This window comes from Anomalospiza imberbis, chromosome 23 (assembly GCF_031753505.1).
Source record: "Anomalospiza imberbis isolate Cuckoo-Finch-1a 21T00152 chromosome 23, ASM3175350v1, whole genome shotgun sequence".
NCBI classification, from domain to species: Eukaryota; Metazoa; Chordata; class Aves; order Passeriformes; family Viduidae; genus Anomalospiza; species Anomalospiza imberbis.
The window spans coordinates 1293352-1321290 of NC_089703.1; the positions used below are offsets into that span (position 1 = coordinate 1293352).

The following is a 27939-nucleotide window of genomic DNA, read 5'->3' on the forward strand; positions in this document are numbered from 1 at the left end:
GTTCCTCTGTTTAGGAAGCCTGTGCCCTTCAGTACTACTTCCTGATCCTGTGGCGGATCCTGGGGATTTTGCCTCCCTCCAAAAGCTACATGCACCATTTGGCCATGAACACCCCTGAGATGAGTGACTGTGACCTCCTGCACACCCTGCGCTGGTCTTCCCGCCTGCAGATCCCGTCCTACGTCGTGTGGATCAAGGTTCAGCTCAGCTCCATTGGCGTGGGGGTGGTCAGTGACAGTGCCGGTCCCTCCCTGCTGACTGCGCGTGGGATTTGTGTTGAGGGAACTTGTGCCTGTCTTTTCTAAACTGGTTAATTGCAGAGCGCTGTTCAAGTGTGATAGATCTGGGTTTTGGCATTTGTAGGATCACCTAATCAAGCAGGGCATGAAGGCTGAGCATGCTGCTCCTCTCATCGAACTGACCTCCAGCAAGTGCATCTCAGTGAAGTACGACGTGGAAATAGCAGAGGAATACTTTGCTCGACAGGTGAGGTGTGGGAGTGCAGCTGGACACACAAACTTCTGCTTCTGTGGGAAGAGCTGCACTTACTGTTCCATCCGTTTTCAGATCTCGTCTTTCTGTGCTGTCGACTGCACAACCATTCTCCAGCTGCACGAAGTCCCCAGTTTACAATCCATTTACACCCTTGATGCTGCCATCTCCAAGATCCAGGTTTCTCTAGATGAGCACTTTTCCAAGTCAGCTGCAGAAACTGATCCCCACAAGTCCTCAGAGATAACAAAGAACCTTCTCCCTGCTACGCTGCAGCTCATTGACACTTATGCTACTTTTACCAGGTACAGCCCTTGGGATTTCCAGCAGGAATACCATTTCCTGCTGTGCTTTGGGCTTTCTCTGCATTTTCTGTGTTGTTTTCTTAGAAGTGCCTGGGAGTTTTATAGTCTGAAGTAATTATTTGTGTCCTCCAGAGGGTCCCTTGCTTTAAAAGAAGAATAACAAGTAGCTTCTCAAGCCATGCATGGTTTTTGTTGTTTCTGAGTAGCCTCCTTGTCTGATCTTCCAAGGCTTCCTTGCAAGTTTGCAAAACCAGTTTTTTCTCCAAAGATAAAACCACCCTCTAGGGTAGTGCTACTTAAGGTTATTTCTCTGACATAATACTGAGGCTGTCAGACCATCAAGAAAGAGAGGGGGGGTTAATTCTTACATTAAAAATCCAAATTCTTCTAAACTCTCGTTAGAACCTGTGTAGAAGAAAGCAAAAGTAAATCAGCTTTTTCTTTTTGCCACTGACACACCTAGTTCTGAAGTGCAGAGCTGAGGTAAATCCCCTCCATCCTGCCTGCAGGTCCTACTTGCTACGGAGCCTCTCGGAGGAGGCTTCCTCGGACAGCAGACCCTCCGAGGAGAAGCTGCGGGGCTACGCCGCTGTCCTGGCCATCGGCTCCAGCCGCTGCAAGTCCAACACTCTGGGTGAGGGGCAGGGCAGGGCTGGGGCTCAGGGTGCCCCACTGCAGGTGGATCTTCCCACAGTGCTTCCAATACCCAGTTTCAAAGTGATCTCCAGCACTGCTCAAATGAGCGAGTTGTGCTGCCAGCAGCACACTGCAAGGTCTCTTCAGTATCCTACCAGCTGAAACAGCTGGGTAAACCTTGAAAGGATCATTATCTTGTGGGCTCCTCTGGATCAGTGAAATGTTTTTATAACCGTATTGGAGCTTGTGGCGTGGAATAACAAGGGGAGCTTTGAAATGTTGGTATGCGGAAGACTTCTATGAATTAGTATTTGTGCCATGTTTTCTGCAGTTTTAATGAAGTGAAAGAAGCTGGGATGCTCTTAAAGCTTAGGGATGATTTATACTTGTAGACCTATGAATTTATTCAGTGCCTGATTGTTCTGTGTAACTGCAGGTCCAGCCCTTGTCCAGAACTTGCCATCAGCTGTGCAGAGCCTGTGTGAATCCTGGAACAACATCCACACCAACGAGTTCCCCAACATTGGTTCATGGGTGAGTCCAGCCTCAGGGCCCGATGTGGTGTGAGTGCAGCTGCAGGCATTGCTGGGAATGGGGGCAGTGTGTGGCTCTGTCCCAGATCCAGGGCGCTGATGTGTGTGTGTGTGTCCTCCCCAGCGCAACGCCTTTGCCAACGACACCATCCCTGCAGAAAGCTACATCAGCGCCGTGCAGGCCGCCCACCTGGGCACCCTCTGCAGCCAGAGCCTGCCCCTGGCAGCCTCCCTCAAGCACACCCTGCTGTCCCTGGTCAGGCTCACCGGGGATCTCATCGTGTAAGTCAGTTCTTGTGTTACACTGTGTGTCGCACACGCTGCTGGGTGCTGGGGTCTGTGTCCTCCAGGGCTGACTTCAGGCTGTGTCTGCGCAACACTTCCTGACCTGGTGCTGGTTCTGACCTAAACCTTCCAGTTCACAGTTCCAAGTACCAAATGAATGACAGACAGTCTTCGTCTTCCTGTGGTATCTCCAAAAGTCAAGCTTCCTGAGGGAAACTTTTTTGGCAAATATTTTTGCAAATATTATTTGGAAAAATTTTCTTCCCCTTGAAGAAAAGGGGATATAAACCAACACAGTATGGATCTAACAAATTAATTTGTGTTTTGTTATCATTCACTTGTGTGAAGTTTTTAATGTTTAAGGAAAAGTGAAATGCCTTTTTTTTTCCCCATGGAGTTAGTCTAAAGTACTGTGAAACCAAAAAGTAGTTGTTGACACTGCAGGCAAGCCCCAAAGCCATGATACATGATAGTGGGACTGTCTAGGCAGATGCTGTAACTGTATATATGTGAAAGTAACATGTAGATTTTTCCAAATTTTTTTGAGGGGGAAAATGGCTGGGCCAGTGTTTTTATCCCACCTTTCCAAAAAGGGTTTCATCACTGACTTCGTCCAGAGTTATGCCTCACTTAATGTGAATTCTGGTTTCCAGCAGGGATGATCTGTGATACATTGTGTGGAGAATTAACTCGTGTCCTTTTCTTTTCAAGCTGGTCAGATGATCCAAACCCACCCCAGGTGATCCATTCCCTGCTGCCCCTCCTTCTGGAGACCAGCACAGAGAGTGTGGCAGAAATCAGCAGCAACTCCCTGGAAAGGATCCTGGGCCCGGCGGACTCCGATGAGTTCCTGGCACGTGTTTACGAGAAGTTGATCATGGGGTGCTATAACATACTGGCCCATCATTCTGACCCAAACAGGTAACAAAGCTGGGTGCAAAGATTGGCTACAGCAGGGTTGGTTCTGGAACAGAAAAAATCAGCTTATTTTTATCTGTTGAAAGCTTCTGTACTTGTATACTATAAATATGAGATTTTTTTTCCCACATTACCAGAATTTTGGAGTGGGGATGAGAGCAAGAGAGAATGGGGAAGAGTAACAGTAGAAGAGACTTAAAGTGTAAAAGGAGCAGCTCTTTATGGGAATTTGTGTGTGAGGTGTCTGAAAGGTCTGGATTATTTTAGGTTTGTGGCTGGAACTTGCCTTACAGCATCATGTGTCCCTTTGTTCTAATTTGGTGGATTGTTAGTGTTTATGTAAAGTTGTTCATTCATCAATTGTTTTTCTCCTGTCTGTTGGAGGAAGAGCTGCTTTCAATTGGTGGAAAAATTACTGGAATTGTAGTGGCAAATAGATCACTTCAGGCCTCGCAGAACTGTTGTGATTGTTGAAATTGTTTTTAGATGTTCTTATTTCATCCTCATGTATTTGATCCTTATCTGTCCCTCTTTTAATCCTCAGTGGCCTGGATGAGTCCATCTTGGAGGAATGTTTGCAGCATCTGGAGAAACAGCTGGAGAGCAGCCAGGCTAGAAAAGCCATGGAGGAATTCTTTTCAGAAAGGTGAAGTCACCATGGAAGTTGTAGCCCAAGGACTGCGTTTCTCATCCTTTTTCTGTTAGCTTGTCAGTGTAGACACCAAGACGATGTTAATGCCATTGTGCAGGAAAATACAGACTCTGTAGAGCCAGGATATCCTTCAGGCAGTGCGGGAGAGTGGGAAGAGACTCTGGGAGGGAGAGGACCTGGATCTTTGTCCAAATCAAATATTCAGAGAGGCCTCACAGTGATGATCAGTGGGGAATCTTGCAGGATAATTGTTCTGTCAGAGCAGAACAATTCTGAGAGATGCTGCTCCATAAGGCACTTACAGACCAAGCTGCAAAATCCCAAATTCTCTCAGTGCTTCTGTGGTCTTTGGGTTGATAATTTTGAGGGTGGGAGAGGGGGGCTGGCCTGACTTAGAATCCTAAAGATTAGTTGTGCTGGCAGCAGCCTAGAACAGCTGTGATAGAAACAGCCTAGCACAACCACAGTGTTCTGAGTATGAGGTGAGCAAGAGGAGAGGCTTTCTCCATCAGAAAACCATTGCCTGGTTTTTCTCTTTACCGGTTGAACAGTTCAGAATGAAAGCAGCCTGGTGGCTGTGCACTGTTAGTATGGAAGGGAAAGATAGGCAAGAAAATCTGGACTTGTTTGGGAGCCAGTTCAGGCCCTTTTGTGACTGGATACGTAGAGAACACTGAAATGCTACTGAGGAGCCCGTTTATGAGTTTTGGTCTGAGTTGGGTTTGCTGTTTGGCTGAAAGCAGTTTCTGTGGTTTGGCTGCTGAGCAGTGCTAACACAAACTCCTGCCAGTCTGAAACGTGAGGGTGGAGAGAAGTGGAGCCAGTGGAAAAGGGGAATGGGCTGCTCTTTACAAAGCTGACTTAATTATCCCCTCTGTACAGTGGAGAACTGGTGCAGATCATGATGGCAACAGCCAACGAGAACCTCTCGGCCAAGTTCTGTAACAGGGTGCTGAAATTCTTCACCAAGCTCTTCCAGCTGAGTAAGTGCCAGTAGGATCTCCTCCATCCTGCCTTTTCCACTTCACACTGTTCTTGTATTGTCTGAGGTTGGAAGGTGCTTGGAAGAAAATCTGTGGGAGGGAGTGGGGTCACAGCTTCACGCTTTCAAGGAAAGCCATTTTCACACATGTTGCTTGGAGCATCTGTCACTGACAGTAACTTTCCCCCCAGCTGAGAAGAGCCCCAACCCCAGCCTGCTGCGCCTCTGCGGCTCCCTGGCCCAGCTGGCCTGTGTGGAGCCAGTGAGACTGCAGGCCTGGCTGACCAGGATGACCATGTCCCCCCCCAAGGACTCGGACCAGCTGGATGTGGTGCAGGAGAACAGGCAGCTGCTGCAGCTCCTGACCACTTACATTGTTCGGGAGAACAGGTAAAGCACGGCCTTGGTCCTGTCTCGTGTGTGCTCTGCGTTCCTTGTTCTCTAGAACAATCTCGTGTCAGTTGCTGCTGGTTCTTTGTGGTACCTGGGTGAAACTCTCCTCTCTTTGCTCAGCCAAGTGGGGGAAGGTGTGTGCACTGTTCTGCTCAGCACTCTGATACCAATGGCAACAGAGATGTTGGCCAATGGGGATGGCACGGGCTTTCCTGAGCTGATGGTCGTCATGGCAACTTTGGCCAGTGCAGGACAAGGGGCAGGACACCTCCAGCTTCATGGTGCTGCTGTGGACTGGCTGGGCAGATGGTAAGAGTGAACTCTGTACTGTTGATGCTTCATTTGTGGGGTTTTAAAATTTATTTTCTGGTGTTTTGGGGACAGAAATTTGTGTTTACAGATAATCCCTTCTCTCTTAGTTTATTGTTTGTTGTTCGGGATATAGTATCTGGGGGAGGCTGATTCACGTCCATCTGTTCCAAACAATCACATTTTGTTTCTTTACTCTGGATGGTTTAATTACTGCATTTATGCATTCCCTGTTGTTAATCTAAAGCAAACTGAATGCTTGAAGCAGTTGGTCAAGACTGAGTTTATATTTTCCAAAGACTGTCAGCTGGAGTGAGGGGTTTTGGACTCCTCATCCCAGGAAGTGTTCCAGGCCGGGTTGGATGGGGCTGGGTCCAGCCTGGGACAGTGGAAGGTGTCCCTGCCCATGGCAGGGGGTGGGATGAGATGGGCTTTAGGATCCCTTCCATCCTGAACTTATTCTGTAGTAATTCCCAGTGTTCTGTGTTGCAGCAAGAAATACCTGTCTCAAAAGAACGTGGTAGAGAAAATGAATGCCAACGTCATGCAAGGGAAGGTAAGACTTGCGCTGGTGCTGCACGTGCAGGAATGACTCCCAGGCACGAGTTCAGCTGTCCTGGTTTGGTTGCCTGGTGGGAATCTCAAAGCCATTGGGCCAGGGGGTGACTCTCCTGTGTTCGTGCCCTGTAGCAGCTGTTGTGGGCTGTGAGCATTGCCTCTGATTTTCCTTGCCTTGTGCTCCCCAGCACGTGACAATCCTGGAGTGCACGTGCCACATCGTGTCCTACCTGGCCGATGTCACCAACGCCCTGAGCCAGGGCAGCGGGCAGGGCCCCAGCCACCTGTCTGTGGACGGCGAGGAGCGCGCCATCGAGGTGGACTCCGACTGGGTGGAGGAGCTGGCCGTGGAGGAGGAGGACTCTCAGGCTGAGGACTCGGTAGGCAACAGGCACAGTGCATGCTGCAAAGGACAGGAGGGCTCACTTTGAACCTCCTAAATCACTCAGCTTATCAATTGAGATTTTGTGTTCACTGAGTGAAGGACCCGACATGGCAGGTCTGGAGGAGAGGATCTGTCATTCCTGCATAGATGTGTTGACTTTGTGATGTCAACAAATATTTTTTTTTTAAATTAAAAAATGAAGAAATGGAATAAAATAAATTTTTTCCTGCTGGTTGGCTGGCAATTAGTAGTTTTTGTATCAGCAAGCAACTTAGATTAATACTTTTAAGTGCTGTTGAGTAGTGAAAAAAACCTGTTAGAATGTGTTCTTTATTTTTTTTTGTATCAATTTTTTGTTACTATTTCTTTTTCTTGTTAACTATTTCATATTACTACAATGTGTAACCGTCTCCTCTCTCCATGTGGTTTGATACCAGCTACCTTCTAGCTTGGTGTTGCCAAAATTTGCTATTCTTAAAATGTACCTTTGGTGTCTGGGGAATTCATTCTGTATGTGTACTTTACTGTAGCTGCAGTTATGACACCTTCCTAAAACGATTTTCTTCTGGATAGGATGAAGATTCTCTCTGTAATAAACTCTGTACCTTCACCATCACACAGAAAGAATTCATGAATCAACACTGGTAAGAATCTCAAGCCTGTATTCAGAATTTCAGCCTGGTATTTCTGGCCCTTGGGAAGGAAAGCAGTGGAGTTTGTGAGCCTCAAGGCACTGCCTGTCAAAACTCACCTGGCTTATTTTGGGCAGGTACCACTGTCACACTTGCAAGATGGTTGATGGGGTTGGTGTTTGCACAGTTTGTGCTAAAGTTTGTCACAAGGACCACGAGATTTCTTACGCCAAGTACGGATCCTTCTTCTGTGACTGTGGAGCCAAGGAGGATGGCAGCTGCCTGGTAAATTCTTTATGTCTTCAGATTTTCAAGTCCTTTGCAATTTTCTGTTCTGCAGTAAGTTATGTCAGGATTTGAGTACGTAGGAGTCTTAAGACTTGAAGGCTTTGACTTTATAATGAACCCTCAGAATTTACAGCTTGCCTGGAAATTAATTTTTTTGCACCAAATAAGAGCATTGGTAAATCTGTGTCCCAGTGACTCCTGAGATTCCACCTGCCTTTACAGAATTTGCTGCACAACAAAGAGCACCCTTTCCCATGTTTTCCACTAGCAGTGAATGAAATAATTATATCTTAAATATGGAAAGGTTTTAATCCTTGGGTGGAGAGTCACATGCAGGATGTTATTTCTTTAGAACTATGCTCGATTTGCTGCTTTTACAATCTGTGTTCACTTCATCAGTAGCCAGGTTGAGCTAGGTTTGGGATTTTAGCGTTGCTCTGTCATTCCCAGGCGTTGGTGAAGAGAACTCCCAGCAGTGGGATGAGCTCTACCATGAAGGAATCAGCCTTCCAGAGCGAGCCCCGCGTGCCCGAGAGCGTCATCCGCCATGCGAGCACGTCCCCAGCTGAGAAGGCCAAGGTCACCATCAGCGAGGGCAAGGGCCCCGACGAGGAGAAGCCCAAAAAGAGCAGCCTGTGCAGAAACGTGGAGGGCTGTCGAGAGGAGCTGCAGTCCCAGGTATAATTGTCAGCTGCTAAACAGAGATGGGTTATGATGAGGATCTTGGGCAGGCTGGGTTGGTTATAAGCTGAGATGAGAGCGTCATAAAGGGGCGTCAGGCTTTAAAAAGCAGTTTATGTGCAGCTCCCATCAGGAGCATCTTGTTCCTCATTTGCCTGATCTGTTTCTTTTAGGCCAACTTTTCCTTTGCACCTTTGGTGCTGGAGATGCTGAATTTCCTGATGGATGCCATCCAGGTCAACTTCCAACAAGCTTCAGCCATGGGGAGCAGCAGCCGTGCCCAGCAGGCTCTCAGTGAGCTCCACACTTTGGACAAGTCAGTAGAAATGACGGATCAGTTGATGGTACGGAACAAAAGGAATTAACAGTGTGGACGGGGGGAGTGCCTTTTAAACAGAGACATGCCAGTGACACCCTCTGCTGCTGTCCCTGCCTCAGGTCCCCACGCTCGGCTCGCAGGAAGGCGCCTTTGAGAACGTGCGCATGAACTACAGCGGGGACCAGGGCCAGACCATCCGGCAGCTGATCAGCGCGCACGTGCTGCGGCGCGTGGCCATGTGCGTGCTGTCCTCGCCCCACGGCCGCCGCCAGCACCTGGCTGTCAGCCACGAGAAGGGCAAGGTGAGCCCCCACACGGAGCCCTGGGCTCCCGGGGAAAGGGGAACAGCGCTGGAGCCACTGGGTTCCCAGGGAAAGGGAACAGTGCTGCATCCTGGGATTCCCAAGGAACGTGGAACAGTGCTGGATCCACTGGATTCCCAGAGAAAGGGAACAGTTCTGCATCCTGGGATTCCCAAGGAAAGTGGAACAGGGCTGGATCCACTGGATTCCCAGAGAAAGGGAACAGTTCTGCATCCTGGGATTCCCAAGGAAAGTGGAACAGGGCTGGATCCACTGGATTCCCAGAGAAAGGGAACAGTGCCACATCCTGGGATTCCCAAAGGAAGTGGAACAGTGCTGATGCACTGGGTTCCCAGGGAATGGAAGAGTGCTGGATGCACTGGGTTCCCAGGGAAATGGAAGAGTGCTGGATGCACTGGGTTCCCAGGGAATGGCACAGTGCTGGATGCACTGGGGTTCCCAGGGGAATGGCACAGTGCTGGATGCACTGGGTTCCCAGGGAATGGCACAGTGCTGGATGCACTGGGTTCCCAGGGAATGGCACAGTGCTGGATGTACTGGGTTCCCAGGGAATGGCACAGTGCTGGATGCACTGGGTTCCCAGGGGAATGGAACCATGCTGGATGCACTGGGTTCCCAGGGAATGGAACCATGCTGGTTGCACTGGGGTTGCAAGGGAGAGGGAACAGTGCTGAGGAACAGGCAGGACTAAGGTTTGTTCTGCATGTCTTGATATCTGGTGTGAAGTTTTGCGTAGCTATGGGGAGCCTCTTGTAGGAAAAACTGTTAAGGAAGAAGAGTTCCTGCATCAGGAGCAGTGAGAACAACTCGCTGCCATCACCCACCTCACTGTAGCCACCTGAGAGGAACTTGGAGTCAGGTGGGGGTCCATGACTCAGAGAAAGGACAAGAGGAAATGGCCTTAAGGTGCACTAAGGGAGGATAATAAAAACAAAAATTTGCCTGCAGGAGTAGTCAGACTTTGGAATAAGTTGCCCAGAGAGCTGGTAGAATCATCAACTCTAGAGATGTTCCAGAAGTGTCTGGACATGGCACTTGGGGATGTGGTATGGGGTGATTATGGTGGTTCTGGGGTGATGGTTGGACTCAGTGATCTCATGGATCCCTTCCAGCCTTGATGATTCTGATTCAGAATCAGCTGAATAACTGGGAGATCTGGAATTGAAATGCCTGACTCCCCTCAGTTACAGAGTCACATAACCAAGTTCAGTCTGTGGTTCTGGTTCTGTAACTGGGATCTGGAACTGAAATGCCTGACTCCCCTCAGTTACAGTCAGATAACTGAGCTCATTCTGTGGTGCAGATCACAGTGCTCCAGCTCTCAGCCCTGCTGAAACAAGCTGACTCCAGCAAAAGGAAACTGACCCTCACCCGCCTGGCATCGGCGCCCGTCCCGTTCACTGTGCTGAGCCTGACGGGGAATCCCTGCAAGGAGGACTACCTGGCTGTGTGTGGGCTGAAGGTAAGTGCCTGCCAAAGCCTTTTCCAGGGAGCTGCAAACATCAGCTGAAAGCCAGCTGGAACAGCACTGTTTGCTCTGAGGAGTTAGCACGGAGCTGCCTCCAAAGTTCTGTCACTAATTCAGCTCCTGATTCACTTTCCTACTAGATAGATAAGGTAAAAGAAGCAGGACCTGTGTGTACAATATGATTAATGAGACAGTGCCTCAAAATAGTATTTCTTAGTGTATTTAGGCTGACTTTATTATTTTAAGACAAGAGTCAAAGTTTAGTCATGTCAAATTTAGTGTGTTAAAATTAGTCTAACAATTAGTATTCTTTGGCAAGGACTCCTCTTTTTTTGTATTCCCTCAAATTTAGATTCAGCTTTCCCAGTGCAGAATCTACAGATGTGTTATTTAGCTGAGAAAAAGCTGTACTTTCTGTAGTCTTTGCAAACCTTCATGTCATTTATCTTCAATGCAGGAAAGTGAGATTTAGATTCTCTGAATCATTATTTGCCCTAAAAAAATGCTGTCTTTTAACTCCATTCTTGGCTTCAAATATTTGTAAACACTTTGTTTTAATATTTAACCAATTTCCTCCATTACTCCAGGATTGCCATGTGTTAACATTCAGCAGCTCTGGATCAGTCTCTGATCATTTGGTGCTTCATCCACAACTGGCCACTGGGAATTTCATCATCAAAGCCGTGTGGCTACCAGGATCTCAAACAGAGCTGGCCATTGTCACTGCAGACTTTGTGAAGGTATGTCTGGCCATGAGCTGTTGATGATAGAGCTTCTGGCAGACATCAGAGTCTGGATCCTCAGGGAGTTGCATGTGGGAGAATGTGGTAATATTCTTAGAAATTATTTGGAAATATAAATTTGGGATGTTTGGGCTGTTCTTGCAATGAAAAGCAAACCCAAAGAACTCAAAGAGAAAAAAAGCCCCAAACTGTAACATCTCATGGGGATTCCCTCATCTCAGCTCTTGTTCATTTGCACTGTTCTGTATCGTAGCAGTTAATTACTGCCTTGATAATCGCTGTAGTTAATTATTTCCTTGGTTCTTCCCACAGATTTATGACCTCTCAGTAGATGCCTTGAGTCCAACTTTCTACTTCCTCCTACCGAGTTCCAAAATCAGGGATGTCACTTTTCTGTTCAACGAGGAGGGGAAGAACATCATTGTGATCATGTCCTCTGCTGGCTACATCTACACACAGCTCATGGAGGAGGCCAGCAGTGCCCAGCACGGGCCCTTCTATGTCACCAATGTGCTTGAAGTCAACCACGAGGACCTGAAGGTGCTGGTGACTTCCCTTTCTCTCTTTTTTTGCATCTTCTATTTGAAGGCAGAAGTTTCCTTCTTTTTTTCCTTCTCCCTTCAAGCCCCCTGATCTAGATCAAGGAGCTTTCTCATTCCTCTAAAGAGAGAAATATCCTTACAGTAAAAGGAGGTGGGGGTGAAAATTAAACCCCTTGATCCTTTCATCTAGAAAATGGAGCATGTTTTCCATGGCTGGCTCTGAAGTCATGCCCAGCAGGATTTCTCAGCAGGGAGATGGCTTCAGAGCAGTGCTGTTCTCAGAGCAAGGCACTCCAAAGGTGCAGGAGCAGAAGGGATAAATCACCATGGCTGGGGCTGGAGAGCTGCAATCAGGCTTTGTTTCTTCTCTTGAGGATGACCTTTAAAATCTCTCCAGCGTTTTTACCCCAGCCTGCTTCAAAACAGGAATAGATGGGAAGGAGGCTTTCAGGAAGGTCTTTTATGAGCTGGGCATCCAGGGGATGCTCCATGTGGCACTGTCACACAGCACTCAGGCTCACAGCTGCGGGAGCTCAGGGTGTTACCTACAGCCTCCGGGTGTGCAGGCTCAGCATCCCCTCCCAGAGCCTTTGAAGTGTCTGATGGATGAGTTCACCCAGGAGTTCAGCTTAGAAAATTGTCATTTAGGGCTCTGTTCTCTCACTCTGGGGAGGAGGGGCGGCTTTGGGAATAATTCCATCGTAAATTTAAAAGCCTGACAGAGTGTTTGGGGATATTTGTGTTTATGTTAAATGTTGGCATTTCTCTGGATCCCCCAGGACAGCAATGGCCAGGTGGCAGGAGGGGGGGTGTCAGTGTATTACTCCCACGTGCTGCAGATGTTGTTCTTCAGCTACTGCCAAGGCAAATCCTTCGCAGCCACCATCAGCCGGGCCAGCCTGGAAGTGCAGCGGCTCTTCCCAATTAACATCAAGAGGTGAGGATCCTGGGGAACACTCCCTGCATTTTTATTTCTTTCTTTTTTTAATAAATATTGCTTATTATTAAACATCCCTGCTCTGAATGGCCAGACAGTGTGGTGAAGATTCCCTGTTGGCGGATGATTTCTTGCTACTTTTCATGGTCCTTCTGTCCTAATGGGCTTGGGTGATCCTTGTGGGTCCCTTCCAGCTCAGGAATTCCATGATATCCCAGTTGCAGGATGATTAGAAACCAAAGCTGGCTGTTTCAGCAGTGAGCCACGCATGCATTTTGTCCTCCCAGCAGGATTTCAGAGCAGAAAGGTGTGTGCAGAGCAGTGGAGCTGCACAGAGTGAGCTGCTTGAGGTGCAGCCGCTGGAACCGATGGGATTATCCGCCCTCACCGAGGCGGCCGAGAAGGAAGTCTTTGTTTCCTTTCTGCACCACTGCTGCAGTGGACCTTGTGCATTGTGCATGTTAAGGCTGATTCTCAGACTCCCTTGAGGGAAACCAATCTCTTACTCTATGAATGTGGCAAGAAAAAGACAGTTCTATTTTGTTTTCTGATACACAGTGCTGGGCACTCAGGCCACAGACTCTTCACTGGCCTGACACAAAGGCCAGTCACGAGTGGGCCCTGAAGGAGGGTCAGGTTCCAAGAGCTCCTGAACTCCAGTTAAGTTTGGCTTAGTCTTTTTGCAGCTCTATTTCCACTTTTTCCAGTGAGCAAACACTGATTCTCCTGCAGAAGTCTTTGCTTATTGCTGCTGGGTGTGTTGCAACGTGGAATTGTTCATCCATTCAGATAAAACCACTGCTGATAGCCATTTATAAATCACCTCCTTGATTTGGGGCAAAAATGCAAAACTAAGCCAGTTTTTCTTTGAGTTTGCAGGGTAGGGATCAGGGCTGAGGACAGGGGTGCTCGTGGTTTCTGCCCACTCTGGTGACGGTTTCGGGTTTCTCACCTGTAAACCAGACACTGTTCATTGATGCAGTGCTTGAATCCCTGCTCAGGACAAAGCTTTAACTGATTTGAACACAGTGAAATCTGTGTGGTTTTGCTTGTGCTGCTCCTTAAATGAATGTCATTGTGCCCTTTGTCTCTTGCAGTTCCAATGGTGGCAGTAAGACTTCTCCAGCCCTGTGTCAGTGGTCTGAGGTGATGAACCACCCTGGCCTGGTGTGCTGTGTCCAGCAGACCACGGGTGTCCCACTGGTGGTGATGGTGAAGCCAGACACCTTTCTCATTCAGGAGATTAAGACCTTGCCAGCCAAAGCAAAGGTCAGCCAGGGTTCCCTGTATTTTTGACACTTAAAATTTGGTTTCTTGTTGTTCTGTCAACCAGATCTCCAGTCTTGGCAGCTATTCTAATCCAAAGAGTTTGTTCCTCCGAGCAAGAGTTGCCAAGCTCTTCCCTTGCTTGCCTTGCAGATCCAGGACATGGTGGCCATCCGTCACACGGCCTGCAACGAGCAGCAGAGGACCACCATGATCCTGCTGTGTGAGGATGGCAGCCTGAGGATCTACATGGCCAACGTGGAGAACACGTCCTACTGGCTGCAGCCCTCTCTGCAGCCCAGCAGCGTCATCAGCATCATGAAACCCGTGCGCAAGCGCAAGGCAGCTGCCATCAGTAAGGGCTCCTCACGTGACCTTTGTAACTAATTGTCCTGGATTGCAAGACAAGTGTGTATTCTATTTGCCATCTGTTAGAGGTGAGGCAGTTATCTTTTGTTAGAGGTGTTAGAGGTGAGGCAGTTATCTTTTGTTGATAGAACAGGATCAAGGCGCCAAAATCTGTCTCAGCTTGAAAAGCCAGGTGTCTGCTGAGGAAGGCAGGAGCCTCCCCTGAAATGGGAAATGTAAACCCCCTCCCTCTGAATCGTTATCATTTTGAAATTAAGGGGCTCCCAGGCAAAGATATGGGAATAGGAATAACAGTTCTTTATTCGGGAAGAAAATTTAAAAAATAAAATAAACAATGCAGTAATACAAAACAACACTGTCAGAGTCAGAGCAGGCCCTGGCAGCCTGTGGGTCAGGGTGGTGGCAGCAGTCCCATTCCAAGGTGGCTCAGCCCTCCTGCAGTGCCAGCTGGGCTTCTGCTGGAGCAGGGATCCTGGGGAAGGGTGGAGTTTTCCTCTGAAGATCCAGTGGTGGTGGAGATGGGCCTGGTCTTCCTCTGGGAATGCAGTAGGAAAGAGCTGCTCCTTTGGGAATGCAGTGGAGAAGACAGCTGCTCCTCTGGGAATGCAGTGGGAAAGAGCTGCTCCTCTGGGAATGCAGTGGAGAACGCTGCCCTGGTGTCCCAAAATCTCAGATTGTATCCAGGTAGGAATGTTTGGCTCCTCCCCCTGGGTGGAGCATCTCCCACTGGGATGATGGAATTTTCTCAGCCATGCAGGGACACTCAATGGCCCATGAACAGAAGCTATTTCCGGGAGGGAGGATTGGTTTGTGGAAGAGATAAAGAAAACTGCCCAATGACCAGAAGACAACTGCCCCACCTCTGACAGATGGCAAATAGAATACACACTTATCTTGCAATCCAGGACACTAATGGAGATGTAAAGTTTGATCTACATCATCTGAATACTTACAACATTCATTCTGAGAACTACCTAAGTACTGGCTAAGTGGATAAAATGTTTCCATAGATGAATGTTGGAGCCCTGGTTACTGAGAATTTTAGACTTTCTGTGCTGATAGGCACGACCCTCAAGAGAACACTGCATTTGACCTGAAGATGTAGAGAAGGCTTCAAAAATTAAATAATAAAACTAAGATTATTAGTGCATAGTATAAATAAAAGTGTATAATATCACATAGTAGAAAACTCAGAGTTTAAATTTTTTAAAATGGTAATATATATAAAACAAGATAGAAGTTTTTAGACAGAGACTAGTCCTTCTTTTTTACCTTCTTCGTCATTAGTTTGATTAGTAAAAAATCCAACAGATTTATATAGAAATACTTTCCAAAAGAGGCAAGTTGTTTCTGCAGGTTTTTTACCACAACTTTGCCTGTTTTGAGCGTCTTTTGTCATAAAGATCTCTTTCCCCTTCTAGCAACTCGCACATCCAGCCAGGTGAACTTCCCCATTGACTTCTTTGAGCACAACCAGCAGCTCACAGACGTGGAGTTCGGGGGCAATGACCTGCTGCAGGTGTACAATGCCCAGCAGATAAAGCACCGGCTCAATTCCACGGGCATGTACGTGGCCAACACAAAGGTGAGCGGGGCGGTCTGGGGACTCTGTTGGGCTTCTGGGTGACATTACTGTTCATGTTGATACCATGCCTTGCCTTAAGGAGTCTGCTTTGTTCAAATGACCCTGCACAAAGATTCTAATTCAGTACACAATGGAGGCATCTCTGTACAGAGTCCTTGCCTTCAGAGGGAGTTTTTGAGCTGTGGTTTGTTCTCTGCAGCCTGGGGGTTTCACTAACAAACTGACCAACAACAGCACGATGGTGATGATGGACATGCAGATCCTTTGAGCTGTGTTTTTTTCTCTGCAGCCTGGGGGTTTCACCATTGAAGTGACCAACAACAACAGCACGATGGTGATGACGGGCATGCGGATCCAGATCGGCACGCAGGCCATCGAGCGAGCTCCCTCCTACCTGGAGATCTTCGGCCGCACCATGCAGCTCAACATGACCCGTGCCCGCTGGTTCGACTGCCCCTTCACCCGTGAGGAGGCCCTGCAGGCTGACAAGAAACTCACCATCTTCAGTAAGGCTGTGTGCACTGCTTGCTCTGACCAGCTGATGGGTTGGTTTGGGTGGTTTGATGCTGCTTCACCTCACAGCAGGGAGTTGCCACAATCCATTCATTTGCCCTGACTGCAAAAACAGTCTGAGGGGGGAACCCTGAACGTTTGATACCTTTATTTATGGCCCAGTTTCTTGCTGCTGTGAATGAACGTTCAGTAGTTCAGCTCAGTGATTTTGTGCTGAGGTAAGAGAAGGAAAGTGGCCTTGCAAAGGAGGTGGCACTGTCAGTGGCTGTGTATTAATGACAGTGTAGATGCTGTCCTGGTCCTGTGAAACGAGGCTGGTTTGTGGCTGTGTATTAATGACAGTGTAGATGCTGTCCTGGTCCTGTGAAACGAGGCTGGTTTGTATCCAAAAGCTACAGTTTTCTCCGTTTTGAAGAAATTTCTCTCATTGCTACAGTTGGGGCTTCTGTGGATCCTGCTGGAGTCACCATGATGGATTCCATTAAAATTTATGGCAAAACCAAAGAGCAGTTTGGCTGGCCTGACGAGCCCCCCGAGGACTTCCCGTCTGCTTCCGTGAGCAACGTTTGTCCCCCAAACCTCAACCAAGGGAATGGCACTGGGGACACCGAGTCTGCTGCCCCTGCTGCTGCCAGTGGGACTGTCCTGGAGAGGTATTTCCAGAGTCTTTCCCTTATTTCTCCTTAGAAATGGGTTGTTGTTGTGGCAGACACTTGGGTGCACTTGTGTGCTTTTCCTGACTTGGAGAACTGGAGGGAATTACTGAGTTGTTCTCACTGCCTTACACAGCAACAACTGAAATCAGGGATTGATTATCTCGGTGTGGGGGTTTGTGGTGGCTCTTGGTTGATCTGGTGCAGTAGATGGGTAGATCTGTGTGCTTGCTTGTGCTGCCTAGTTCATGTTTCAGCAGTCTCAAGGAGCTCAGAGCAATTTCTGCTGCTGTGGTACATTCTCTCATTTCAAGTTGGCCCTTTTTTGGTCTCTGGAGCTCACAAAGGTCAGGCCTCTCTGAAGTTAAGCTCAGTTTTGAGGAGGGCTTTGTGTGTGACCCTGCTTTAGGCTTGTGGCTCCCACCAACTTGCCTTGTGCCTCAGGCTGAGCTGTTGTGTTGGGTTTTCCCCCATATCCCTGCTGAGAGCCAAACCCCGCGGGTGACCTGGACATAAATTTAGTGAATAAACAGAACTTGCGTTCTTTCTTACGTCCAGGCTCTGTTTTCCTTTGAGCTCATACACTCTGTATCATAAGGGTTGTAAAAGCAGCAAGGACAGGAGGGAAACAGCTCAAAGAGGAGCTGGTACTGCTGAAAAATGAGCATTTCAGAGGAAACAATCACTGCTCAGCTGTGAGGAAGCGGTGGTTAAGTTTGTCTGACTGAAATTCTCAGGTAGAGGCTCAGGGCTTGAAGTGCCACTCAGGCCCAGTTGAAGGACCTGTTCAGCCATCCTTTAATATTTTGTCTGATAGTCCATGGGATTTTTTCCTGTTTATTTTCCCTTTCCTTCCCTCTCTGCTGTGACATCCCCACAAGATGTCCCTCTCAGCACAGACATGCTCTCTGGTTTTTCAGAGCAGTGGGATTATATTTTAAAAATTCAGATGCAAAAAAATTATTCTTCCTATTTGGTGTTACCTTCTGAAGGGCTTCTGGAGTAGGAACAGCTAATGGCAGGCAGGAGGCAGCTTTTCCATCCAAGTGTGGTGTCTGCACTCGAATTTAAGCCTGGGTGGTGCTTTAGGTGGTGCTTTAAGTGGTGCTTGGCTTCTCTGTGTGAGGTGACCTGGCTCATCTCTGTCTTTGTTTTGCTCCAGACCTGTGTGTGCTGCCCAGGTAGAGAGACTCTGCTTAGACTGACGCTCCCCTGGCTTCCTGATTTCCCCATTTAATTTGCCTTTTGCTTAGAATGTGTTCTAGGGAGTTTTTCTGTGAGCTTTACACATTTTTATTTTTTTTCCTTTTTCTTTGCTCCCCCAAAGTTCTGACACTGAGTCCCTAACCACCCTGGACCGGTTAGTATGGCATCCTTTTCTCTGCACGAATGAGTGTGTGTCAGAGACAGAACACATGGTGTGGCTTTTGGTGACTGGGATTTTTTTTGTTTTCCAAGTGACATTTGCTTCTTTACATTCTGGTCATTGCATGGCAGATGGTTTAGCAAATGTAAAGACGAGGTGGTTTGCAGATTTTTGCTGTACACAGCATAACTGTTGCTTATTTGAGAGACTCCTCTCTGCTTTGTTCCTTCCTTGTGCCTTCTTATCCCACTTCTGTTCCCTCCAAGCTTTATGAGGGTGGCTGTGGGGAGGGGGATGTTATTTATCGCCACCAGACCAGACAATTGTTCCTTCTACCTTCCAATCCTACACTGCTATTTTTCCCCTTAATGCTCTCTCTTCCCTGCTTTTTCCTGTATCTTCCTGCTCCTTCTGGTGTGTCAGATGGCATTTCAGGTAGTTCTTCCTGAACTGTGTGCTGCTACAGGGACTTTGCTGCCACTTGTAAATCAGGTTTTCCCTCGGGACAAGTGTTTTCCCAGCCTGCTTGAACCTCAGCATCCCTCGCTTGGGGTCACACCCAGTGCTCTGAGTTAATTTTCCTCCGGAATATTTTGTGCTGAAACTCCAAATTGGAAAGAGCAACCTGTGTGAAAATAGCAAGCGAGTAGAACGTTGCTCCCTTAGCAAAGTCGGTTCCGCTTTTTCCCATGTGTCATAGCCAGCCTTGATCTGCAGTCATCTGTACGTCTGGGGGCCATGGTGAATTGGGACTGTCAAGACAATCCAAGTTATCCCTGCTGCAGGCTGCGTAAGGAAATGTTTTATCCTCTTTGGGAGAGAAAAGCCCCTGTCTTTCAGCTGTGGATTATTAAAGCAGTCCTAAGTTTGTCTGTGAGCGTGAGCCAGGTTTAACTCTGGTCTGTAACACAATGAAATGATATGCATGGTGCCTGTGGCAGGTTTTATCATGCTTTGATTTTGTACTTGGCATTCGTTAGCTGTCTCTGAGCTACTCATGACTGTAGCCCGCATAAAGCAAAGTGCTAAGGAGAGAGAAGGGTTGCTGTACTCAAGCCTGCTTTCCTCTCTCCCTCCAGGCTAGTAGTGAGTTCTTTAGAAGCGCTGGAAAGCTGCTTTGCTGTGGGACCAGTCAACGAGAAGGCAAGTAACTTTCTGAATACATTCCTGAGCTTTGGAGCTGGGGGAGGAGGGGCGAGCTCAGCACTACCTCCTGCAGCCCCGGGGGCCTGATAGGAGCAGAGCCGCATCCCTTTTGCTCAGAGCACTGATCTGAAAGTTGCCTTAGCCAAAAGCGTTTGAAACTAGTTTAGAATGACAATTGGCATTTGCATTTAGCGCTGGTGGGCTTTTTGTGCTGAGGAGTGACCTCGTTTACAGAAACAGCAGGGTAGGAGCCCATAAATCTCAAAGGGACTTTTCTTGTGTAGACATGTGAAGTGTTCCCTAAATGTCAAATAGTAAAGGAGGGAGGCTGTCAAAAGGGTATTGAGGGAGGGGAGCTGCAGGTACACTAAGTGATGGTAAATATACTGAATAATGGGGTTTGTCTGTTCTTAGGAGAAGAATAAGATTGCAGCTCAGGAACTGGCTACTGTGCTGCTGTCCATGCCAGCCCCTTCCAGCGTGCAGCAGCAGACCAAGAGCCTCCTGGCCAGCTTGCACACCAGCCGTTCAGCCTACCACAACCACAAGGTACTGCCCTGGGCATGGGTTTGGGGGCTCCTGGAACCTGCCAGGTCATGGCTGAGGTGCAGCAGAGCCCTAGAGAGCTCTTCCTCCGTGCAGCACAAACCTCCTGTCCCATCTCCCTTTAGCTCCTGCTGCCTGCCCTGCTGGCTTTTGTTTCACCAAAGTTGTGTGATTCTGTGACCTTTTAGCATTGGTGGCCCTTCTTTAGATGACAGGTGCTGGATTTCTCCAGGATCTGTCCTGTGATTGTGCTTCAACCGCAGTCAATTGTTTTTCTTTGCCTGTGTTCTCTCTCACTCTACAGGATCAAGCACTGCTCAGCAAAGCCATTCAGTATTTGACTTCCTCCACCAAAGAAGGAAAGGACCTTGATCCTGAGGTATTCCAGAGGCTGGTCATCACTGCTCGATCCATTGCTATTATGAGACCCAACAATCTGGTCCACTACACAGAATCAAAGCTGCCACAGCTGGAAGCAGGTAGATAAGTCTGTAATTTTCTCTAAGTTTCTGTTGTGGTAATTGAAGCTGTGCTGGGGTGTTGGGTTCGGAGTGGCAGAGACTGTATTTGACACATTTGGTAGGTGTGTGATATCCTGCTGATGAGAACATCAAAGCCTCTGAAAAAAGCCGTTTCAAATAAACTTGGTGTTACCCTCATTAAGGTTTTCCCCTGCACATTTCTGAGAGGTGTTTTTTTAATCTGTGCAGAGAGTGAAGAAGGGCAGGAGGCCCAGAAACACACGGAAGGAGAGGGCTGCACCTTCATTACCCAGCTGGTGAACCACTTCTGGAAGCTCCATGCATCAAAACCCAAAAACGCCTTCCTGGCCCCTGCCTGCCTGCCAGGTGGGAGAGCTCTTCCTTTGCTATTGGCTAGCCTGTGGCTTCTGGAGGGGCCTATTTTAAGTTTGTGAGCAGAGAATGTGACTTTTCAATGCTAGTGCTGCACCGAGGGCTTTGTGATGTGGAGCTGCAGATTCTGCTTCAAAGCTTTTGTTCAGGGGCACGTGTATTGTGCCAGGAAGAAGGGACTGATGATTGATTTACCCACATTTGTCTTCGTGGGTGGTAGAGGATATTCAGTGCTGCTGGTGTATGGAGTTCACAGTATTCCGTCAGACAGACGAGACTGGCTCAGTCTGGATTGAAAATCAATATATTTGTGCTGTTAACATTGTGCCTTGAAGTCTGCAAACAAAAGATGCTTCCTGCAGTGCCTCACTCTGTACTGAAATACAGAGAGAGCTGATTTCAGTCCTGCTTTTATTCCTGCTAGGTCTCACTCACGTTGAAGCCACAGTCAATGCTTTGGTGGATATTATCCATGGATACTGCACGTGTGAGCTGGACTGTATCCATACTGCATCCAAGATCTACATGCAGATGTTACTTTGCCCAGTATGTCACCTTGCTCTGCTCTGCCTCAGCCTCTAATTGCACCAGGGGAGGTTTAGGTTCCAGGACATCTGGAAAAATTTCTTCTTGGAAGGGGTGTTCCAGCCTGCCACAGGCTGCCCAGAGCAGTGGTTGAGTCCCCACCCCTGGAGGGATTTAGAAGTATAGATGTGGCACTTGGGGACATGGGTTAGGGGGATTGGCAGTGTTGGGTTTGATCTCAGAGGGCTCTTTCAACCTAAATGTTTCTATGATTCTATAATGGGAAAAAAATTAAATGTGGGCTGAATGCGAATACATAGTACAGACAGAAAATACTGCCAAATACACCCAGCCAGAAGTGAATGAAGGAGAATTCTTCCTCTCTCCTTGTGTTCTAGTAGTGTTTGTCATGTGCTGCATGTGGAATTACAGGTGTGATGCTTTGTGGGAGTTGACTCGTGTCCTACATGAACCATGACTGACAAGAGTCACAAGGGTATTTTTAGCCATCTTTCCAAATGCTGTGAAAAAGGACTTAGAAGTTAAGGAGTGTGATGATGAACTGTTCACCCTGCAGGACCCAGCAGTAAGCTTTTCCTGCAAGCAAGCTTTGATCAGGGTGCTGAGACCCCGGAACAAGCGGCGACACGTGACCCTGCCATCGTCCCCCCGCAGCAACACCCCCATGGGTACGCCAGGGCACCCCTCTGCCTAAGCCAGCATGGCCTCTTGACTGGTCAGAAAGGACAAGAAATGAAGTGGTCTTGTTATAAACCGAGACTAAGAAAGACTAAAATCAGCCTTTCTCCTTTCTTTTGCTCTCTTAAACCCCTTTTTATTTAATAAACTCTCACCTTTTCATTGATACTTTGGGATTCACAAAGGAGATCTCTCTGAGATATTCCCCTTTCAGTGACAGGAAAATCTGATCATTTTATCTAGAGTGTAGTAATCTAGAGTTAGTATTTCTATGCATGTTTTCAGGTTCTGATAAATCAGTGCACATTAAAGATGTGTGCAGATCAAAATTATCAGAGCTCCATCCAAGAGAGGTTTTTCAGTATTGAAACAAATTGTGTGTCAGGGAGTCTCTTGCTAACTGAGGGTAGCTTGGGTTTTTCCCCAGCATTAACTGCCTTGTTTGGGATGGGATGAGGAGCTGTGCATTGATGAACTCCTGCTTTGCCACTCAGGAGATAAGGATGATGATGATGATGATGATGCCGAAGACAAGCTGCAGAGCTCTGGGATAGCAAACGGAGAGCACATCCGACAGGAGAGCCAGGAGCAGAGCGAGGTGGATCACGGGGACTTTGAGATGGTGGTGAGTCCAGAGCTTCTCCTTGGAGCCTTTGGAGCGTGCCAGGACTTGAATCAGTTTAGTTTTTATGAACCTGTTTTTAGTGATCCCTTACTGGTGATGGTCTGGGGAAAGCTCTCACTGTGTTTCCTCTCCACAGTCTGAATCCATGGTTCTGGAGACTTCTGAGAATGTGAATAATGGGAATCCTTCTCCTCTGGAGGCACTCCTGGCTGGAGCAGAGGGCTTCCCTCCGATGCTGGATATCCCTCCAGATGCAGATGATGAGACAATGGTGGAGTTGGCTATTGCCCTGAGCCTGCAACAAGATCAGCAAGGTCAGATGTGGGCAGGCAAAAAGGGGATGAAAACTGGGAAAGAAATGAGGCAAAGCTCTTGTGTCATCATGAGTGAACCAAAGATAGCAGAACTATGAAATATACAAAAATGCCAGAGTTAACTTCATTCTCTCAAATGAAAGATGCTCATAAGTTGTTCTCTGCTTGCAGGGAGCAGCAGCAGTGCCCTTGGACTGCAGAGCTTAGGACTGTCCGGCCAAGCTCCCAGCTCCTCCTCGCTCGACGCTGGAACACTCTCAGACACAACAGCATCAGGTAACTGTTCACTGCAAGGCATCTTCTTTTTCAGATTTTGACCTAAGTAATGCCTTAAAATTGGTTTGCAAATATGGTTTGGAAGAGCCAGTTATTACTATTGGCTTCTTGTATTTTTGAGAGTGTGCTTACAGCTTTTTCCTGCTTTGACTGACTCTCACTGTAGCCTTCTGAGGAAGTTATTTCCTCTCTTTAAACTAAAGCAGACAAAACAAAGCATGTGCTGTATTTCCCTTGCATTTATAAACAACCAGACGTTGTTCTTTAAGTAACTGTGCATGCCTGTGTGTTTGACAGAGAAGCCTTCCTCTCGGGATATCTCCCCTCCACTGCTTTAACTGTCCTGCTGGTCACCCCCAAGCTCCCTTTCCATTTGGAGCTGTCCCCAAACCCCAGGCCCAATCCCTGCAGCCTTTCCCTGGTAGCGCGAGCGTCGTTTGCAGTTGTTCCCAGGCAGTGTTTTTACTTGTAACAGCTCTCTTTATTCTCTTAGCTCCAGCCTCCGACGACGAGGGCAGCACAGCGGCCACGGACGGCTCCACGCTGCGGACGTCGCCCGCGGAGCACGGCGGCAGCGTGGGCTCGGAGAGCGGCGGCAGCGCCGTGGACTCGGTGGCTGGGGAGCACAGCGGTGAGTGAGCCCTGCTGCACCCCTGCTGCAGCCTCTGCTGCACCCCTGCTCCCACCCTGCTGCACCCCTGCTGCAGCCTCTGCTGCACCCCCTGCTCCCACCCTGCTGCAGCCTCTGCTGCCCTCCCTGCTGCACCCCTGCTCCCACCCTGCTGCAGCCTCCGCTGCCCTCCCTGCTGCACCCCTGCTCTACCCCTTGCTGCACCCCCTGCTGCATCCCTGCTCCCGCCCTGCTGCACCCCCTGCTCCCGCCCTGCTGCAACCCCGCTGCACCCCCTGCTCCCTCCCTGCTGCAGCGCTGCTGCACCCCTGCTCCCTCCCTGCTGCAGCGCTGCTGCACCCACTGCTGCACCCCTGCTCCCGCCCTGCTGCACCCCTGCTGCAACCCCGCTGCACCCCTGCTCCCTCCCTGCTGCAGTGCTGCTGCACCCACTGCTGCACCCCCTGCTCCCTCCCTGCAGCACGCTCTGCTGCACCCTCTGCTGCCCCTCCTGCTCCCTCCCTGCTGCACCCCTGCTCCCTCCCCACTGCACCTCTGCTGCACCCCTGCTGCCACAGCCTTGCCCCCATAGGAGCGTGTGGGTGATCCCTGGCACAGAGGGAATCTCAGTTCCCAGTGGCTGCTGCCATCCATCTTTGGTGGGTTCTGCCCCACAGATGGAATGTTGTCTGCCTTTTGTGGTTCTCTGGAAGTGTGGAATCTGCAGCAGATTTTGCTGGCTGTGATAACAGAATCATCGAATCCCAGAATGGTTTGGGTGGGAAGGGACCTTACTGATCATCCTGTACCAACCCCAAGGCAGGGACACCTTCCACAATCCTGGGTTGCTCCAAGCCCTGTCAAACCTGGCCTTGGACACTTCCAGGGATGGGGCAGCCACAGCTTCTCTGGGCAACCTGTGCCAGAGCTTCATCACCCTCTGAGTAAAAATTTCTTCCTAATATCCCATCTAATCCTGCCCTTGTTCATCCTAAAGCCACTGCCCCTGGCCCTGTCACTCTCTCCCCATGTAACAAGTCTCTCTCCCTCCTTTTCATAAGTACCATAAGTACCCCGTACTCTATAAGGTATGGGAGGCCACAGCAAGGTCTCCCCAGAGCCTTTGCCTCTCAGAATGCCTAGAGCAAGACTGAGACAATTGACTATGCTGCTGGTTAAGTTTGGATGAGGTAGGATTAATTCCTCTCTTTTTAGTTTGGGGCTGATGCCCAGGAAAAATAATCACGGACTCCTATTAAAAAATTCTCTGATTGTCTGCACTGCCCATCCAAGCATTGTCTGACTGAGTTTGAATTACTGCTGTGGGACCAGTTCGGTTTGGGCCACAAAGATGAGGACGGCAAAGACAAGATTTCTACAAATGCATCCTCAGCCTCTCTTGTGGCTTTAAGAAGAGAACCAAAGCCAGCATCTCCTTTGAACCACGATTCATTCCAGAGCGCAGCTCAGCTGTGCTGGTGCGTACGAAGCAGGCGAGGTGCTGGTTGAGTTGCTGACGTTGTTTCCCTGTTTTCCTTTCCCAGTGTCTGGCCGGAGCAGCGCCTACGGGGACACCACAGCCGAGGGCCACCCGGCGGGGCCGGGCAGCGTCAGCTCCAGCACAGGAGCCATCAGCACCACCACGGGCCAGCAGGAGGGAGAGGGCTCCGAGGGAGAAGGGGAGGCAGAGGGGGACGTCCACACCAGCAACAGGCAAGAGGCTTTGTTTCCTCTTCAGGAAAAGCAGCTGTGCTCTGGGGGATGTTTGCAGAGGAGGGGGCTGCGGGGCTGCAGTTCCAGGAGCACCATTTGTGGCTGCTGGCTAACCAAAGTGGAAAGTCAGAAACACAGACTAGAGCAAACTGCCACTGCAAAATCATGGAATGTGCTGAGGTGGAAAGGACCCACAAATATCATCCAGTCCAACCCCTGGCTCTGCACAGACTTCCCAACAATCCCACCCTCTTCGCCCCAATGTTCTCCAGCGCTCCTGGAGCTCTGCAGGCCTGGGGCTGTGCCCATTCCCTGGGGAGCCTGTTCAGTGCACCCTCTGTGCAGTCATCATGTGGTGTGATAAACATACCCAGTGTGTGTCCCACACAACTCCTGCCTCTAGGAAGTGATGAAAAAGTGCTGCATGGGTCCAGTTAACACAGAATCACTAAAATCTTGGGAGCCTGTGAAATTCACTGTTAGGACAAAAGCATATGCAAGTGTCCTTTGGGAACACGGGAGCAGGTGCTCAGTCCCTGCTCCAGTGCAGTGTGGAGCTGATTTGCAGGATGTTCCCATACAGTTGCAATCCCCAGGTGGCCAGGTCTGGGCAGTGTGGCTCCATTGTCAGAGGAGCTCTGCATCTTTGGCATCTCTCCCCCATGAAGTCTGAGCAAATCCTCTCCTCCCTGAGAGGCTTAGGGTTTCTGGGGCAGATTGCAGTGCTCTCTTGGAGACCCTGCTGGGTGTGGTGTGTTCTGTGCTGTGTCTGATGACTCTGAATCCCCAGGCTGCACATGGTCCGGCTGATGCTGCTGGAGAGGCTGCTGCAGAATCTCCCCCAGCTGAGGAATGTGGGCGGGGTCCGGGCCATCCCCTACATGCAGGTGAGTGAGGAGGGCTCGGAGTTAAGCCCAAATCAAACAGTTCAATCTCTGGTTTCTATTTGTGCTTTTCTCCTTCTTGCCCAGTCACAGTGTGAGTCCATCTGTTGTAAAGCATTCCTTACCCACAGGTTTTTGTTGGACTTGTGCCCCTTCTCAGTGTGACTTTACAGCTGACTGAGGAGCCTGAGGGCTCCAGTCCTTGAGCTCCAGTGTGTTTGGGAAGGTCTTGTGGATTTATGCTGAATGTTGATATTAGGATGTGAGGCACAGGCTGGTTTTGGGAAAGGACACATACAAATCAAGATAAAATCAGTTCTCTTTTGTGAAAGATAGTTATCTTGATAATGTGGAACCTGCCCTCTAATAATTCTCTGACTGCTCTTCTCAGGTTATTCTGATGCTCACAACAGACCTAGATGGAGATGATGAGAAAGACAAGGGAGCTTTGGATAACCTCCTGTCCCAGCTAATTGCAGAGCTGGGCATGGACAAAAAGGTAAAGTGCAGTGTGGGCTCATGCTCTGAATTTGCTCCTTCTAGACAGGGCTTCTTTCCTTGGAGGAATTAAATGCTTGGGAGTCACAGAAACATTGCTGTGTTGTTGTGTTCAGGCAGTTTATTCCTTTTGCCTCCTTTCACGTAAGGTAGAAAATGACATGAGTGGAACTCCCACTGTTTCCTGGGTCTGATATCCACAAGTGAGCATGAAAATTTGTTTTGCTGGAATTAAACTCTGAGAAGAGCCGTGATCACTAAATGCATGATTGACATGTGAAGCTTTTCATTTGTGTGGGACTGTTCTCTGGCAGCCAGGCCTCTGCCTACCCTTCTGTTGAGGCATTTGTGCTGCCTTTTCTTATTGCTGGAGCTTAAATTAGAAATGCTTCCTGAGGATCAGAGCACTGAACTTGAGAGGCTTGGGACACTGCTCAGCTCTGGGATTGAGCAAGCAGGATGTGTCTTTTCCTGCAGGATGTGTCCAAGAAAAACGAGCGCTCCCCTGTGAACGAGGTGCACTTGGTGGTGATGAGGCTGCTCAGTGTCTTCATGTCCAGGACCAAGTCAGGATCCAAGACTTCCATTTGTGAGGTACATTCTCCAAATTCCTTTGTCAGGGGACGATTTTCTCCCCTTTGGTCAGCTCTCACAAGACCCCACCTGGAGCACTGCACACAGCTCTGGTGTTCTCAACATGAGAACTCATGGAACTGCTGGAGCAAGTGCAGGGGAGGCCACAGACTTGCTCAGGGGACTGGAGAACCTCCCCCGTGGAGACAGGCTGGGAGAGTTGGGAATGTTCAGCCTGGAGAGGAGAAGGTCGTGTGGAGAGCCCACAACACCTTCCAGGGTCTGAAGGGGCTACAGGAAAGCCAGAGAGGGACTTTTCATCAGGAGCTGGAGTGGCAGGACAAGGGGGAATGGGTCAGACTGAAAGAGGGGAAATTTAGACCAGATACTGGGATGAAATTCTTCCCTGTGAGGGTGGAGCTTGCCCAGAGAAGCTGTGGCTGCCCCTGAATCCCTGGCAGTGTCCAAGGCCAGGTTGGCCAGGGCTCAGAGCAGTGTGGGACAGTGGAAAGTGTCCCTGCCCATGGCAGAGGGTGGAATGGG

General features: G+C 49.0%; 1 protein-coding gene across 5 annotated transcripts in view; it reads left to right on the plus strand.

Annotated features, from left to right (window-relative positions):
• Nucleotides 1–27939, plus strand: part of UBR4 (ubiquitin protein ligase E3 component n-recognin 4) — an 85752-nt gene that overhangs the window by 16739 nt on the left and 41074 nt on the right. Inside the window, exons 23-64 of one of the 5 annotated variants that reach the window (XM_068171578.1) lie at nt 15–197; nt 364–486; nt 568–797; nt 1307–1431; nt 1870–1967; nt 2091–2248; nt 2963–3172; nt 3714–3815; nt 4704–4804; nt 4995–5193; nt 5317–5505; nt 5998–6061; nt 6252–6443; nt 7022–7092; nt 7218–7365; nt 7819–8046; nt 8223–8393; nt 8488–8670; nt 9995–10153; nt 10747–10899; nt 11215–11442; nt 12224–12381; nt 13479–13650; nt 13801–14002; nt 15438–15601; nt 15891–16107; nt 16551–16767; nt 18095–18127; nt 19213–19276; nt 19694–19828; nt 20130–20304; nt 20536–20673; nt 21104–21225; nt 21782–21893; nt 22398–22528; nt 22665–22842; nt 23014–23118; nt 23594–23749; nt 25273–25441; nt 26232–26328; nt 26717–26824; nt 27301–27417. In XM_068171578.1, coding sequence (XP_068027679.1) covers nt 15–197; nt 364–486; nt 568–797; nt 1307–1431; nt 1870–1967; nt 2091–2248; nt 2963–3172; nt 3714–3815; nt 4704–4804; nt 4995–5193; nt 5317–5505; nt 5998–6061; nt 6252–6443; nt 7022–7092; nt 7218–7365; nt 7819–8046; nt 8223–8393; nt 8488–8670; nt 9995–10153; nt 10747–10899; nt 11215–11442; nt 12224–12381; nt 13479–13650; nt 13801–14002; nt 15438–15601; nt 15891–16107; nt 16551–16767; nt 18095–18127; nt 19213–19276; nt 19694–19828; nt 20130–20304; nt 20536–20673; nt 21104–21225; nt 21782–21893; nt 22398–22528; nt 22665–22842; nt 23014–23118; nt 23594–23749; nt 25273–25441; nt 26232–26328; nt 26717–26824; nt 27301–27417 — 6285 coding nt within the window. The remainder of the gene's footprint in view (nt 1–14; nt 198–363; nt 487–567; nt 798–1306; nt 1432–1869; nt 1968–2090; nt 2249–2962; nt 3173–3713; nt 3816–4703; nt 4805–4994; nt 5194–5316; nt 5506–5997; nt 6062–6251; nt 6444–7021; nt 7093–7217; nt 7366–7818; nt 8047–8222; nt 8394–8487; nt 8671–9994; nt 10154–10746; nt 10900–11214; nt 11443–12223; nt 12382–13478; nt 13651–13800; nt 14003–15437; nt 15602–15890; nt 16108–16550; nt 16768–18094; nt 18128–19212; nt 19277–19693; nt 19829–20129; nt 20305–20535; nt 20674–21103; nt 21226–21781; nt 21894–22397; nt 22529–22664; nt 22843–23013; nt 23119–23593; nt 23750–25272; nt 25442–26231; nt 26329–26716; nt 26825–27300; nt 27418–27939) is intronic. The other 4 variants (XM_068171579.1, XM_068171580.1, XM_068171581.1 and 1 more) reach the window with 4 other exon arrangements.